Raw genomic sequence first — 14,036 nt, 5'->3', positions numbered from 1 at the left:
AAACTAAAGAAAATGAGTACTAGTTAATGCTTTTTAAAAATAATGAACTATTTTAAATAGTTATATTTTTCTCACAAATGCAGACATGTTTTATGATATCTAAGGCTACTTGATGGGAACAAGTTTCAATAGCAACTTGTTCCCATCAAGTTACACATGAAGTGAAATTATGGGTTGAAGCAAAAGTTAAATTAATAAACTAATTAAGATGGTTATCTGTGTTTCTTGTTTTGCCTTTCTGTTTAAAAATCAGTATCTTTTACTTCCTGCTTGTGCTTTGTCATAATTTATAAATCCAACTTGATGTTCCACAGAAAACCCGTGGAGTACTGGAAGCCTGTGGGTTTCCTAGAATACCATGTCACAGTTTAACCACGTTTAGCTGTGACTGAATCAAAACTAATAACACATACACACACATGCATGAACATACATGCACATACACACACATACACGTGCATGCATGCTCACACACACGCACACATATACAGATGTACACACACGCACATACACATGTACGCATAACACATGCGTGCGCTCGCGCACACACACAAGAGGAAGCCAGTGGCGCCTCTTCCCAAACACAAGTGTCTGGGTAGGACTGACTCAGACTTCTCTTTAGATATGGACAATTTACTTTTGTATTCTGCATACTTCATTTTGCAGACAGCTTTAGCTTTCCAGACACATTGTCCTGAGAACAGAACCATCACAGGCCTCCTCATGTCTCCAGGTGACATGTACCTTGACATGCTGGGCGCTCACGTTGGCCAGTGATGCCCGGGGTGTTGCTATCAAATACCCCATAGTTCACTGGAGCATTTATGCAATGCTATGTGGTGATGGTTTTCATCATACTGACATGATGCACCATGGCTCAGCTGCCTAATGTTCACTGAGCCACACCTGTCCATCCTGTGGATGGTCTGCTGTCCCTATATATTTTGAAAGGACGGAGCCTCTTATATTCAGAAACATGCAGTAAACTTTCCCAGGAGAAGATCTTCATGACATCACATTCCTTTTTCGTGTTGGACACGCCACTGTTTATCTCTTCACTTTCTGGCTTGTGACTCGTTTGCTCCCAGTGTAGGGCAGTTATGACTAAATCAACTGTACGTATTCATATACAAGTCTGTGTAGATTTATATACACATGAGCTGGCTACATGTTTAGGTACAGGATTACAGTGGATGTCTATGTTTGGCTTTTGCTTCCTCCAACGGCCACAGCATTCTGAAATTCCACGTACTATGGTGAATGTAATATTTGAACAAGAATGGCCCCCATAGGATCATATGTTTGAATACTCGGTCCCTCGTTGGTGGAACTATTTGGGAAGGATTAGGAGGTGTGTTTCTGGAGTAGAACTTGGGGAAGACTCATGTCATCCTTGCTGTCCTCTCTGCCTCCTGCTTGTGGATCAAGATGTGGGCTCTCTACTGATGCTCCATGTTCCTACCTCTGTGCCTTTAGTCTGCCATCACAGATGCTAATCCTCTGCAACCATAAGCCCATTAAACTCTATCTTTTCTAGGTTGCTTTGTTCATGGTGTTTTATCACATTAATAGAAAACTAAAGCTAATCCTGGAGTTAGTACCAGGGAGTGGGCTATAGCTGTGTTAGATTGAACCATATTATTTTTTTTTGGTTTTGTTTGTTTGTTTTTGCTTTTGTTTTTTTTGACCACAGCAGCAGAGCCACCTAAGCCCTTTGGCATAAAGACATAGAGCTACATGATTTGCAGTTTGCCCTGCTGGAATTTTGTCTTGCTTTGGTCCAATATTTATTTACTTACGGTGTCCTGCTTTCTCTTTTTAGGAATGGTGATGTACCACTGCACAAGTATTTAATTTGAGTTTTGATTTCACAGGGGCTTACAGTTAAGAGATTGCTTTGAGTCTCAGAAGAGGCTTTGGACTTCAGGCTTTCAAACAGTGTAGAGATAGTGAAAGGCTGTAGAGGCTTTTAAAGTTAGAGGAGCAGGGAGTGATTGGAATGACAACACTGTGTCTCTGTGTCTTCTCATGGCCATCATGAACTCTGCCCCTATGGAACCATTGGGCCCCGTTAAATGCTTTCTTCTGTACGTTGCTTGGTCTTGGTGTTTTAGCAGAGCAATAGAAAAGTAACAAAGACAGGGTGTCATTCCCATGCCCCATGCCTCACCAGCCTTTGGTGCTGTCAGAAATCCGGGTTTTAGTTTTTACAGGGGATAATTGTGTGTCCTAATTGTTTTGACTGAAATCCCCTTACAGCACTTGAGCCCAAGGACCATTGAGGAGGTTCGTTTCATGTCTGGATGTGTCCCTCGGTGAGATGTCTGTTCAGATTTTTAATTGAGTCATTTACTTTCTTACTGAGTTTTAAGTGATCTTCCTATGTCAGGGGTGTGTTTTGTAAATATTTTCTGCCTGTGTGTGGCCTCTCTTCATCTGCTGTGTGGAGTCTTCCTGTGAGCAGATGCTTTGGTTTGTATTGAAGCTTAGCTTGTCAGTTGATTCTGTGTTCATGGGCTGATTGTGTCTGAAAGTCAGCCTGCCCCACTGTGAGTCACTGACCCTCCTTGCCAGGGCTCTCTAACCCCAGGTACGTAAGTATATACAACAGAAATTAAAATCAAACATTTCCTGGCTTGTTGTATTGTTTATTAAAATCACGATAAAATTTATGTTAGCACAATTCCCTGATGTGCATATAACTTTACCGTTTATTAAAGATAAAAGAAAATGTGTATACTAATGCTATGACTATGTTCGCTTAGTTTTACATATAGTCTTGGCTGAACACCTAGTCCTGTGGCGTGTAGAACACCTTGAGTGTTTTTCAGAGATGGTCAATATTGTTAGTGCTGAGAATATTGCTTCTCATAAATACATGGTACAAAATGTCAGAAATATATTTAAGGCCATTTCAGAAATGGCTAGGGAATTCTGTTCTTACACATAGCCAGTATTCACTTAACAGTGTATGTGTCTGCCCATATATACATAATGCTTGAATGTGTGTGTATCATGACAGTATGTATCCACACATACACATATTTATTTATTTATTAATGAAAATTTCAGACTGATGGAAATATTCCAACCAAACCCTTATGTTCCATTAAAGCAGAAAACCTTGCAATTTCTGACATACAGCAGTCTTGAATCTGAGCCAAGGTCTTTCAGATAGTTTTCATTGGTGTTGTGTGGTATGATAGTCAGGCTTACTATTGCTGTGATGAAACACCATGACCAAAGAAAGTTTGGGAGGAAAGGGTTTATTTGGTTTGCATTTCTATATTGCTGTTCATCACTGAAGGGAGTCAGGACAGGAACTCAAATAGGGCAGGAACCGGAAGGCAGGAGCTGATGCAGAGGCCGTGGAGGGGCGCTGCGTACAGACTTGCTCCCCATGGCTTGCTCAGCCTGATTTCTTATAGAACCCAGGACCACCAGCCCAAGCCTTGCCCCACCCACAATGGTGTCAAGTTGATGTAAAACTGTCCGGCACAACTGACCCTTTATCAGCTTGACACACAAACACATCACTGTTAAACTTTTCTCAAAATCACACATTAATAGAAATATCACACACAAAACATTTCCAAAAACACTGTAGACGCAACCGGGACGTACCTTCACTGGTAGCCTCTCCTGAGCTCCCTTCAGGGACCCCAGCCCTGCCCCACAATGTCACGCCTCAGCTGCTCTCAATGAACCCTTTATGTCTTCAAAACCAGCACCACCTGAGTGACGCTCACACTACCAGGATTGGTTGCCAAGGAACGGGAGGTACTACCCTGGCTGACTCCTGTGTGCTGACTGTAAGGAAACACATCCCAGATGGCTTCCTCTTTGTGATTCTGGCCTCTTTTCAATCACCACTAATTTCCCAGCTACAGCTGGCGAGCATCAATTGTCACAATACAACAAAGGTCTCTCACTAGTCGGCTGATTCTTCAGCTCCAGAGAGTCTTCACATACATGGCCAGGCAGGGTCCTTTTTTCTCTAACTTCACAAGCCAGGCTTCCATCCTCTGCACTGTTTCCAACATTCAAGGCTCTGACAGAATAGCCCACTGAGCTCCCAACACTCTTCTAGCCCGAAATTCCACAGTACTCCCCAAAACAGCATGCTCAGGTCTGTCACAGCAATACCCCACTCCTGGTACCAATTTCTGTCTTAGCTGGGTTACTATTGCTGTGATAAAAACATCTTAACCAATAGCAAGTTGAAGACAAAAGAGTTACTTTGTTTGTTTTTGGCTTACGCTTCCAGATCACTGTTCATCACTAAAGGAAGTCAGGACAGAAACTCAAACAGGGCAGGATCCTGGAGCCGGGAGCTGATGCAGAGGCCATGGAGGGGTTCTGCTTGCTGACTTACTTGCCATGGCTCGATCAGCCAACTTTCTTTTAGAGCCCAGGATTACCAGCCCAGGGATGGCACCACCCACTGATTAAGGAAACATCCTACAAGCTTGAATATAGTCTAATTGTCTTAGAGTTTCTGTTGCTGAGATGAAACACCGTAACCAAAGCAACTTGGGGAGCAAAGGATTTATTTCAGGATACCCATTACTTCCTAATTAATTAGTTAATTAATTTTATGTGGCTATGTTTGTATGTGCATACATGTGCTTGAGGCACACACATGCCAGGGCATGAGTAGTACATAGGTCACGGGACAACTTACCAGAGTGGGTCCTGAGGGTCAGCTCAGTTGGGAATGCAGTCGCCCTCTGAGTCATCTCCTTATTGCTTATTAAAGCCACTGTTTTTAGAGAGATGGTAGTCCTTGACCTCTGACAGGCTGGGCCTCTGTCTACCCTGCAGTCATTTCACTACAGAAGGAAAGCCAGTGGCCTCAGTGCTGGACTTTTCCGTGAAAAGGAAGGTACTCAGAATTATTTTGTGAGCATCTGAATACAAAACAAGACCACCATTTCCTTAACTTCCTTCCGATAGACAGATAGATACAGCCAGTTTCCTCATCCTATAGAATTTCAGGCAATGTCCTCTCCTATACAGCAGCATCTCCTCTTATAAGGCACATGCTCAGGCAACCTGTTTCTTCTCAGCAGCCCCTAAAGGTCCCAGGACGGAAGTCTCAGAGCCAGAGCTGGGTGGATTCACTTGGTGAGACACTTCTCTGGGCAGCCTTGGCCAGGCACAGGGTGCTGAATTGTGACCTCTGGGTGGGACTAGGTGACAGAGGGTTCCATGAAGCCAGAGTGGAAGAATAATCAACCACTCGGGAGACAGCAGGGACACTGGGATTTCAGCATAGGATTTCCTTGGAGAAGCCAGCAAGAGACTTCGGGAAGAGACTACTGCACTTCCGTAGCCACTCACAGTCAGGGCATCTGTGAGCATTCTAGAAGGTCAGTCGGTTGGTTGGTCTGTGGATTAGTTTGGTGTGATGCTTCTCTTCCCCTGGCAAGGTACAGAATAAATGCACCGAGCTAGAGCCTCCTTGTGGAACAGTGCTGAGCCTAATTTTGAGTCTAGAAAACCTGGATCTAAGGTATTTTATCCAACTTTTTTTTTTTTTTGATGGTGCTGGGAACTAGACTTTTTTGGTGAGCTGCTGTGTCCAGTTTGTCTTTTAGGGGTGCTCTCAGAGAGGGAGGTGTTGGCAATTTGGCCCCATCCCAGGCTTGTGCGCCCACCCTCATTTCCTGGTTCTATGGTCTCCTGCAGGGTGTGCCAGTCCTGTGGGAGCCCGGGTCTCCTGGTTTAGGGAATTCAGGCTCTAACACACACCTCCTGTGCACGTGCATATTTAGTATCAGCCTGGCATGTGTGTTGACCTTGATGGTGATGACCCTGGATGTGAAAGATAAGCCTGAAGTCCCCCCAGGATTGCATTTTGCTGGCAATCATAAGCATGCCCTGAACAATGCGACCCTGCTTTGGTCTCTCTCTCTCTCTTTTCTTTTCTTTTTGTGGACATTCAAGTAAGTTTACACTGTCTAAGCTGGGTTCCCCAGGCACCTACCTCGTCCTGCTCTGCTCTCTCCACTGTTCCATTTCTAGCAAATCCAGTTCCTAGTTTGTTTTTTTTTTTTTTTTTTAAACTTCCCTTCAAATTCTTTGATCATCTCATATAGGTTTCTGTATAATTGGAAAGGGAACCACAAGAGATTCCATGACTGATGAGGACAGCATGTCTAAAAATTAAGCGCTGTAATCAGCTCTAGGGAAAACTGAAAACCAGAAAGGAGAAACCTTTGGCACGTGGAAACATCGCTGATTTCACCGTGATCTCAGGGCTCCTCGGAAACTCAAATTGTGGGGCCTCGCCTCCCCCAGACCTGTGGGGTCAGAAACCTGGGCAGGAAGTGGGCAGCCTCAGGGCAGCCCTGATGTCCCACGGGCTTCCCGCTGGTGGCTTGTGCCTTTCCTTGAGGTCACTGGGCGTTGGCTGTTCCATCATGGCACGGGTCATGAGTTGGTGAATACCCACAGTCGGTAATCACCACAAGATTGAAGCCCAGCTCTGTGTGTGAGGGTGACAGGTACTGGGGTTTCATGCCTACATAGGATTCAGCCCAACCTGGCCCTGCAGACTTGCCACACACCCTCCAATATATCCCTGTTCCCTACCTATGCCTGCCTGTGGCCCTGGACGTTCCTCGCCTGCCCACATCAAGTACCTTACCTATGACGTGTGTTGCCAGTCAGGGATTGCATACCAAAGAGGGAATAGAAGCGTCCAGAAACATGTCCCGAGAGGGTCCAGAAAATGTCTTAAGAAAGCATGAGGAAGCTGGAAGACTTGAGTCCTACCCCCTGACACACACGGTGGGTGGCTAGCATGCGCCCACAGCGGTGTTCCTGCGCAGCCGGCATGAGCTAGTTACTACTGGCGTGGCAGTTTGTTTCTCTATGTGTGCTGTTGCAAGCATGACACAAAGCCAAGTTACAGGGAGAGAGAGGGCTTGCAGTGTATGCCGGGAGGGAGTGTGGGCTCAGGCAAGGAAGTAAGGCACTTCTAGCCTTTCCAGGGCTGTGGTCGTGATACCCGCCAGGAAGTTAGCACAGGTCCTTGTAGGTAAACAAACCAGTCCCCACAAGCACACATCAGATTAGCAAGCAAAACGCAAGTACAGAGTGTGTGTATGGGGATATTAGGCCAGCTAGCGGTGGCAGGGTTTGGGGGGGGGGGCACCGTGATATTTACCATGGAAGCCCAGGAACTCAGGGAATTCTGGCCTCCCAGAACTTTAGTGTGGGACCAAGTTCACAGGAAACAGAGCTGTATCGAAGCGTCCTTCTCACTTCTTAAGGAAAGCGTTCTCTCTAATAAAACCAGCACCCCGGGGCCCGCAGTGTCATTATATACAAAGGGGAATGAGCGCACAGAAAGTCAGACCTGGAGACCACGGCTGTCCATACCTCATTCATACTCTGCAGCTCATGGAGAGAATTCATTGCTCAGTGGACAGTGGAGAAGGGCAACCACACATCCTCTTGGAAGATCACAAGGCAAGATTGCGTGTGCACATGGACTGTGTATCAGCTCTATCCTTCGTGGCATTTCTGTGTTATCACATGTGAGTTGCTGCCCTCTGTGAAAAATGCCAACACAGGGAAATAAAGTTTTAGGGGCTTCCTCAGTAACGGACTTTGTTTGATTACAAGTGTGAAAGTACTAATAGAATGAGACAGAAAGATGATCTTGTCTCAAGAGCATTGAGGGATACTTGGGTAAACGCACGGCGCTTCTGGAGATCCTGAACCTGTGCCTTACTACCCACAGTGGATGCTACTCCATAGCTCTGGAGAGTGGCCCCCATGGACAGCAAGGGCCTCCCCATGAGCCCAGCCACCACACATGACTCTTCACTGCTGTAGACTTTCTTATGCATCGATGTAAAGGATGTTTTTTTAACTTCTGAGGTGTTATTTTTGAAATCAGTACAGTGGTTTTGAGAGTCAGGACCTATGTATATTACACACACACACACACACACACACACACGTTCCCATCCTTCCTTTTCTGTGATATATACATACAACTTTATATTATTGCATACAATATGTAACATTTTGTGCATTTTTTTTTTCAGTCGGGCTGGGACCTTTGAGAAGACCCTGTGTCTATTCATTCTTCCCTTGGCTGTTTCATGAGCTTGCCCTTTAATTTCTCCTGGATGCGTGTCTAGGACAGGATAGTGGTCTCAGCACTGGGTCTGCTATGAGGAGGCTCCGGGAGCTGCAGGTCCTACGTGTCCTGCCAACATTTGGTGTCAGTGTTTTTAATTTGGAGCGTGCATGTGTGTGACGCCTCACTGAGGTTACAGTTGCTATTTTCATGGTGACTAGCGAAGCTGCCCTCTTTGCTCGGTTGATGGCTCGCTTTCTGAACTCTCGGTGAGTTTCAGATTGGGTTATTTGTGGTTCTATTGATGTAAAGACCTGGGGTCTTTGGCAGATGTGTGCATTAGGAACATTCCCCCAGTCTGTGGTTGCCTTTTACTATTTAATTGCGCCTTTTGGTGATTGTTGTAAATTTTAGTGAAGTCTAATTTGCCAAGTTTTTCCTCTGTGGTCAGTCTGTCCGAAAGACAGTGGGGGTGGTAACGTGGGGTGGGGTACTCCTAACGCTCAATTTTTAGTCTTTACATCTCGGGTTCTGTATTCATGTCTCTCCCGTCTCACACAATTATCATGCAGTGTGTGTGTGTGTGTGTGTGTGTGTGTGTGTGTGTGTGTGTGTGTTCAGTTGGTCCACCGTCATTCTGATACTCTACTGACATTTCTTGGGAGAAGTTTCACCCCCCCCAGTGAGTTGTTCTGCTGGGGTGAATGGTTTTATAGTACCTTTCCAAATGAGGCAACATTAGCCCCCTAACCATGGAGCGATGCTTTATTTTGGGTCTTTGGAACTTTCCATATTCATTTTAGAGTCCGTGTGTCAGGTTCCACTGGGGAGCTGATCAGATTTTGATAAGAAATACATTATGTCCACTAATTAATTTAGAGAAATTGACTTGATAATGTTCCTAAGTCTTGTTACCCATCTGCACGCCATACCTCTCCATTTATTGTTTTTTGGTTTGGTTTGGTTTTGCCAGTGGGACCAGGACCTGTTAGTGATGCATGAGCAGGCTCTTTGGAACCTATTCCCTACGGTGGGATGCTTTGTTCAGCCTTGATGCAGGGGGGAGGAACTTGGTCCTGTCTCAGCTTGATGTGGCATGCTTTGTTCATTCACATGGGAAACCTTACCCCATCTGAGTGGAGATGGAGGAATAGTGGATAAGTGGGGGGGGGGGAGAAGTGGGAGGGGGGAGGGAGGGGAAACTGTGGTTGGTATGTAAAATAAATTTTTAAAATAGAAAAAAAATGTTCCTTTTAGTAGATTTTTCTCATCTTCCTTTATTTCGTCACTGAGTCAAACTTTTGAAAGGATTAATTCAGAGTTGAGTAATAAAACGCTTTTACTCTGAAAATCGGCTTTACCTGATTTCTTCTTGAGACACAACTTAGAAATAAATTAAAAAAAAAAAAAAAAAAGATAGAAGTGGATTAGTCCTTCCAGGACTTAATTAGCTGTGGATTGAGGTAAATGTGATGAACATTTCATTTTAACATTGCATTTATTTTACAGTGAGCTGGCTGTGTGTGCTGCAGGACCTCCAAGAGTGGCCTGTGCAGATCTCCCCAGCGTCAGGGCCTGGGAGGAGCCAGGAGGGGAAGGGACCACGTTATGAATTGCCTTCTATTTATGGAAGTCTCACTCATTTATTAAAACATCCTCTGCCTTCATGGTGGTTTATCGTACAAGAGAATATGATTGCATCCATCTTCCTAGTAGCCTTGAGTTTCCAATATGCAAGCAGATTGTCAAATGTCAATTTGACATCTTCAGCACCCTAATGTTCACACAGACAGGATTTCATCAGTCTCGACCATAGTAGCTTTGACGTTTTACAATATGTGCAACTAATTTTTGAAATTATGGAGCTTTTTTTTTTAATTCAATCAATTTCATTTCTCTTAAGAGGCCCTTTCGAATGTGTCATAAATTTCTCAGGGACATTTCAAAAATTTTCCACTACCGGTCCCGTACACACAGTATGTCCTTGGAATGGAGCACCAAAAATATTTTGTGGCCAGATAATCATACTGTACATTCTATGAACTAATGAAGTTTTGAAGAAGTGCCAAGCGACCTTAGCTAAACTGAAGAGGTCCGTGTTGCCAAGCCGCACACTCGGCCCAGCTGCTGCCCTGTTTATTCTCACATTGATGACCCAAATGGCTCCATGGAGAGTGTCAACTGTCTTCAAAGATAGTTGCCTGAACCCTTGTGCTGCTTGGCCCCCTTGGATGGGTATCACAGCCTTGGCGGGATTCGGGAAGAAAGACCAGTGGGTGTCGATTTTTGTTGCGTGCGGGCTTTCCTGCTGGTGAAAGGCTTCCGTCGAGATCCTCACCAACCTCAGGGGCTTTTCATTTACACGCCTGCCTTCGTTAGGTACACCTATAGGATAACACGGAAAGTGAAGACCATATGGAGAGGTACACCTATAGGATAACACGGAAAGTGAAGACCATATGGAGAGTGGCAGCCAAGGCCGAATTTCTCCATTTCTCTTTTGCATTTAGTGAGCTTGAACGATCCCCGCAGATGATGTCTGTTTGGACAGATGCTCAGTTTAGCTTCCTCTTCATCATCCAGCCGTCCTTCCAAAGAGCAACATGGGGGAGGGGGGTAGGGCGCCATCAGCAAGGTGCATCTCTCGCAGTTAACACACACACACACACACACACACACACAATGCTGTGGGCTTTAGAAACCTAGAAACTGTGCCTGGCAATGTAGTCAGTTAACAGGAGCATGCACAGAGCTGGCCCCAGAATCACCCAATGAGCTAGCTAACGTCTATGTGGCTTTCTACAGTTTGGTGTATCTGGGGACGTTAATTGCGCATGCAGTGAATGCTATATAAATGTTCTTTCAGCCCTGGAACGATGGAGAAAGTGACAGCGTGATGACAGACCACGAGGCTGGCCAGAGATCCACTTTGTGCCTGGCATCTCCTGGTCCTAAGAGTATCACCTGGGCTAGGCTCCGCCCAGATTCACGTCTGCCGGGCTGCTGCACTTCACCTCCCTTACTTCTTCTCCCGACACCGCAGTGTCCACCCACTCCTAGTGGCAGTGGCCAGCGCCTTCAGAGCCGGCTTAGACGGGCAGTCGCCCTGTACCACTTGACAAGTTGTAGAGATTTCTCTCTTACCTTGGGCGGAGCCTTTCCTTGCTGTCCTCTGTCAGGGTGAAACTGTTTGTGGCCACTCTAGGGTCTTTGGTTCTTTTTTTCACTTACTGGTTTAATCCCCACACTTGGGCTATTGGGAAAGCAGGAGTGTGTGTGTGTGTGTGAGTGTGTATGTGAGTGAGTGTGTGAGTGTGTGTAAGTGTGGGTGTATGTGTGTGTGAGAGTGTGTATGTGAGTGTGTGTATGTGAGTGTGTGTATGTGTGTGTGTATGTGTGTGAGTTTGTGTATGTGTGTGAGTGTGTGTGTGAGTGTGTGAGTGTGTGTGTGTGAGTGTGTGTGTGTGAATGTGTGCGCACGTGCCGGTTTATATCTCTGTCCTTTTGGCTGATGCCCCCTTGGATGTAAACCAGAGGTAGCTAAAGACCAAGAAGAAACCGAGTCTTTAGCCTGAGAAGAGATGACCTTTGTATACTGTAGGCCATGATCCCTGTATGGGAGTGAGTGTTTCCTTCATGGGGAACCTGGGAACAAGAACCAGTCCTCCTCGGGGAGCATTTGTGGGGGGGGGTGCTCACAGCACAGCCTCCTGAAAAGAATCACATGCTCTTTTTCTGTTGCACAAAACAGCCTCCTATGGCTGCGGAGGTAGGAGGGGACCTCCTGCCTGTCCTTAGGCCTGGTTCCCACTGTAGCGCTGGGACAGCACACAGCATCCTTTAGCTGCGGCCGTGCACGGGTCGCCAGGGCTGGCTCCTCCTGTGCCTGTTCACCACCTGTTTGTCTCTCCCTGCAGCTTCCTCCTGTGACCAGGAGCACCAGTCAGCTCTCGAGGAGGCCAAGCAGCCCAAAAACGACAACGTAGTGATCCCCGAGTGTGCACACGGTGGCCTCTACAAGCCAGTACAGTGCCACCCGTCCACTGGTTACTGCTGGTGTGTGCTGGTGGACACCGGGCGGCCCATTCCGGGGACCTCCACCAGGTAAATGCATCCTTGTAGGAGCCAGGAAAACTGAACATCACACCCCCTCCCGATACCCTGCCACCAAGTTCTTTCTACTGTGGGCTCAGCTCCTCTTAAACTTAGTGTCCTACTCTGGGTGTGACAATCGCACAGGGACGCTGTCCTCTGTTCCCTGTGCTTAGGCTTCCTGAGGCAGGGAAGCGCACCTTTAGCAGTCATAGGCCACCGAGCACGAAGCAGAAGGTTGGCAAAGAACATTTGGACCACACAAAAGACACAGAGGTTAAACGTTTAAGAGGTCAAATGGTCGGATAGCTTTCAATAAGACATAATACACGCATCTAGGGGAAAAAAAATCGTTTAAGGAGAAGAACCTGTAAGGCAAAAGCAATCAGTTATTCAGGATTTGTTTGTGTTCTCTGTCGGTTTGAGCAAACAGTTACGCTCTCCCAGAGTGCCAGCAGAAGCTAGTATGTACCTGGGCAGGGTGTTCCTGAATGGGTGCCTGTGCTCAGTGGGGACCTGTCAACAGCCGTGTGCCCTTTGACTTTGATAATGTTTTCCTAGACTCTTAAATGTGCACATGTCTTTTCTATCAGACTTTCGAGCTCCGTGCTCGAGTTTCATCCCACGTGCCCAGATGAACACCAAAATTCTCCCTAAATTATTCAGGTGTTACAGCTAGCTCTCGGTGGGAGTCACTGGTCAGCACAGACCTCAAAAATTGGCCGAAATGTCAGTGGCTTCATCAAGATCAAGTCCAGCCCCCTCCCCTTTTTAGCTCCTGAGTCTTTCTTGGGGGTCTGGTTTGGATATGTTATGACATCACAGATGACCCTAGCAGTCAACACCACTTTGCCCTCACCACGTTGGAGGACAGGTGTGTGTTCTCACTGACACAGAAAGCTAATACAAAGCAGAGACCTGGTACAGCCTTAGGAAGTAAGCTCTTGCATGGCTGAGCTGGAAAAAAAAAACGCCACCATTACTGGGTTTGGCTATGGTAACTCATTGTCCTGTGTGTAGGCAGAAGGATGGTCTTGCTACACACAGAGCCTCTGGCTCCTTCACCATTCCTCATGTGGGGCACTAGTGAGCTCCTGCCAGATGCAGGCTTGGTCCCACGCCACGCTTCAGCCATAGAGGAGAAGATGTTTTCTTAGAGTTGGGCAACGAAAATCCTTGCAGAGTCGAAAACAGCACCCCTCCAGCTGGCTCTGAGACAATGAGACCAGCATTGGTAATGCTATCTCCGGAGAGCCCGAGAGCAGCTCAGAGTGTGACTGAGCGGAAAGCCAGTCACTCTTTCCTCTGTGCAGACTTGCCCTGCGTTTCAGGAGAACAGGACAACCTCAGCTCCATGTTTGCCCCGTGGAAGGTTCAGGAAAGGGCTCACACTGGACCAGACTGAAAGGGCTGTTCAGATGGTTGCCTTCTTCTGAACCATCCTTCCTTCCATCCACTAAACAAAAGCCAGGGCAGGACCTGAGTTATAGACTGTTGTGGGCTGCCACGTGGATGTTGGGAACTGAACCCACATCCTCTGGGGGCGCAGCTGATGCTCTTGTTAACGTTTCTCTGGCCCCGAGTGAGTTCCTCTTTCAGACAGTGGGAGCAACCTTTCCCCGCTGAACTGGCGGACTTGCTCAGTGACAGTCTCATCCCTAGACTGTCCCCAGCCCTGCCAGGGAAGGGAGCCGCCGTTTACCAGGCTTTCCTCCATTGAGCACCAGGTCAGGGCCAGGTTCCAGTTTAACAAACTTGACTTTGTGAGAAAGCAGATGGTACCACCACCCTCAGCATCCAACCGTCCTGTACATAGAAGTTGACGCCAAGGCAGAGAGCAGGCCAG

At 46.7% G+C, this 14,036-nt stretch overlaps 1 protein-coding gene across 2 annotated transcripts in view; it reads left to right on the top strand.

The window, feature by feature from the left end:
• Positions 1 to 14,036, top strand: part of Smoc2 (SPARC related modular calcium binding 2) — a 103,191-nt gene that overhangs the window by 62,212 nt on the left and 26,943 nt on the right. For both annotated transcript variants that reach the window (XM_051205999.1, XM_051206000.1), the window contains exon 8: positions 12,016 to 12,202. In XM_051205999.1, coding sequence (XP_051061956.1) covers positions 12,016 to 12,202 — 187 coding nt within the window. The remainder of the gene's footprint in view (positions 1 to 12,015; positions 12,203 to 14,036) is intronic.

The sequence above is a fragment of the Phodopus roborovskii genome, unplaced genomic scaffold (genome assembly GCF_943737965.1).
Source record: "Phodopus roborovskii unplaced genomic scaffold, PHOROB, whole genome shotgun sequence".
NCBI classification, from domain to species: Eukaryota; Metazoa; Chordata; class Mammalia; order Rodentia; family Cricetidae; genus Phodopus; species Phodopus roborovskii.
Note: the sequence above shows the minus strand (reverse complement) of the source record. Positions and strands in the feature narration are given on the sequence as shown.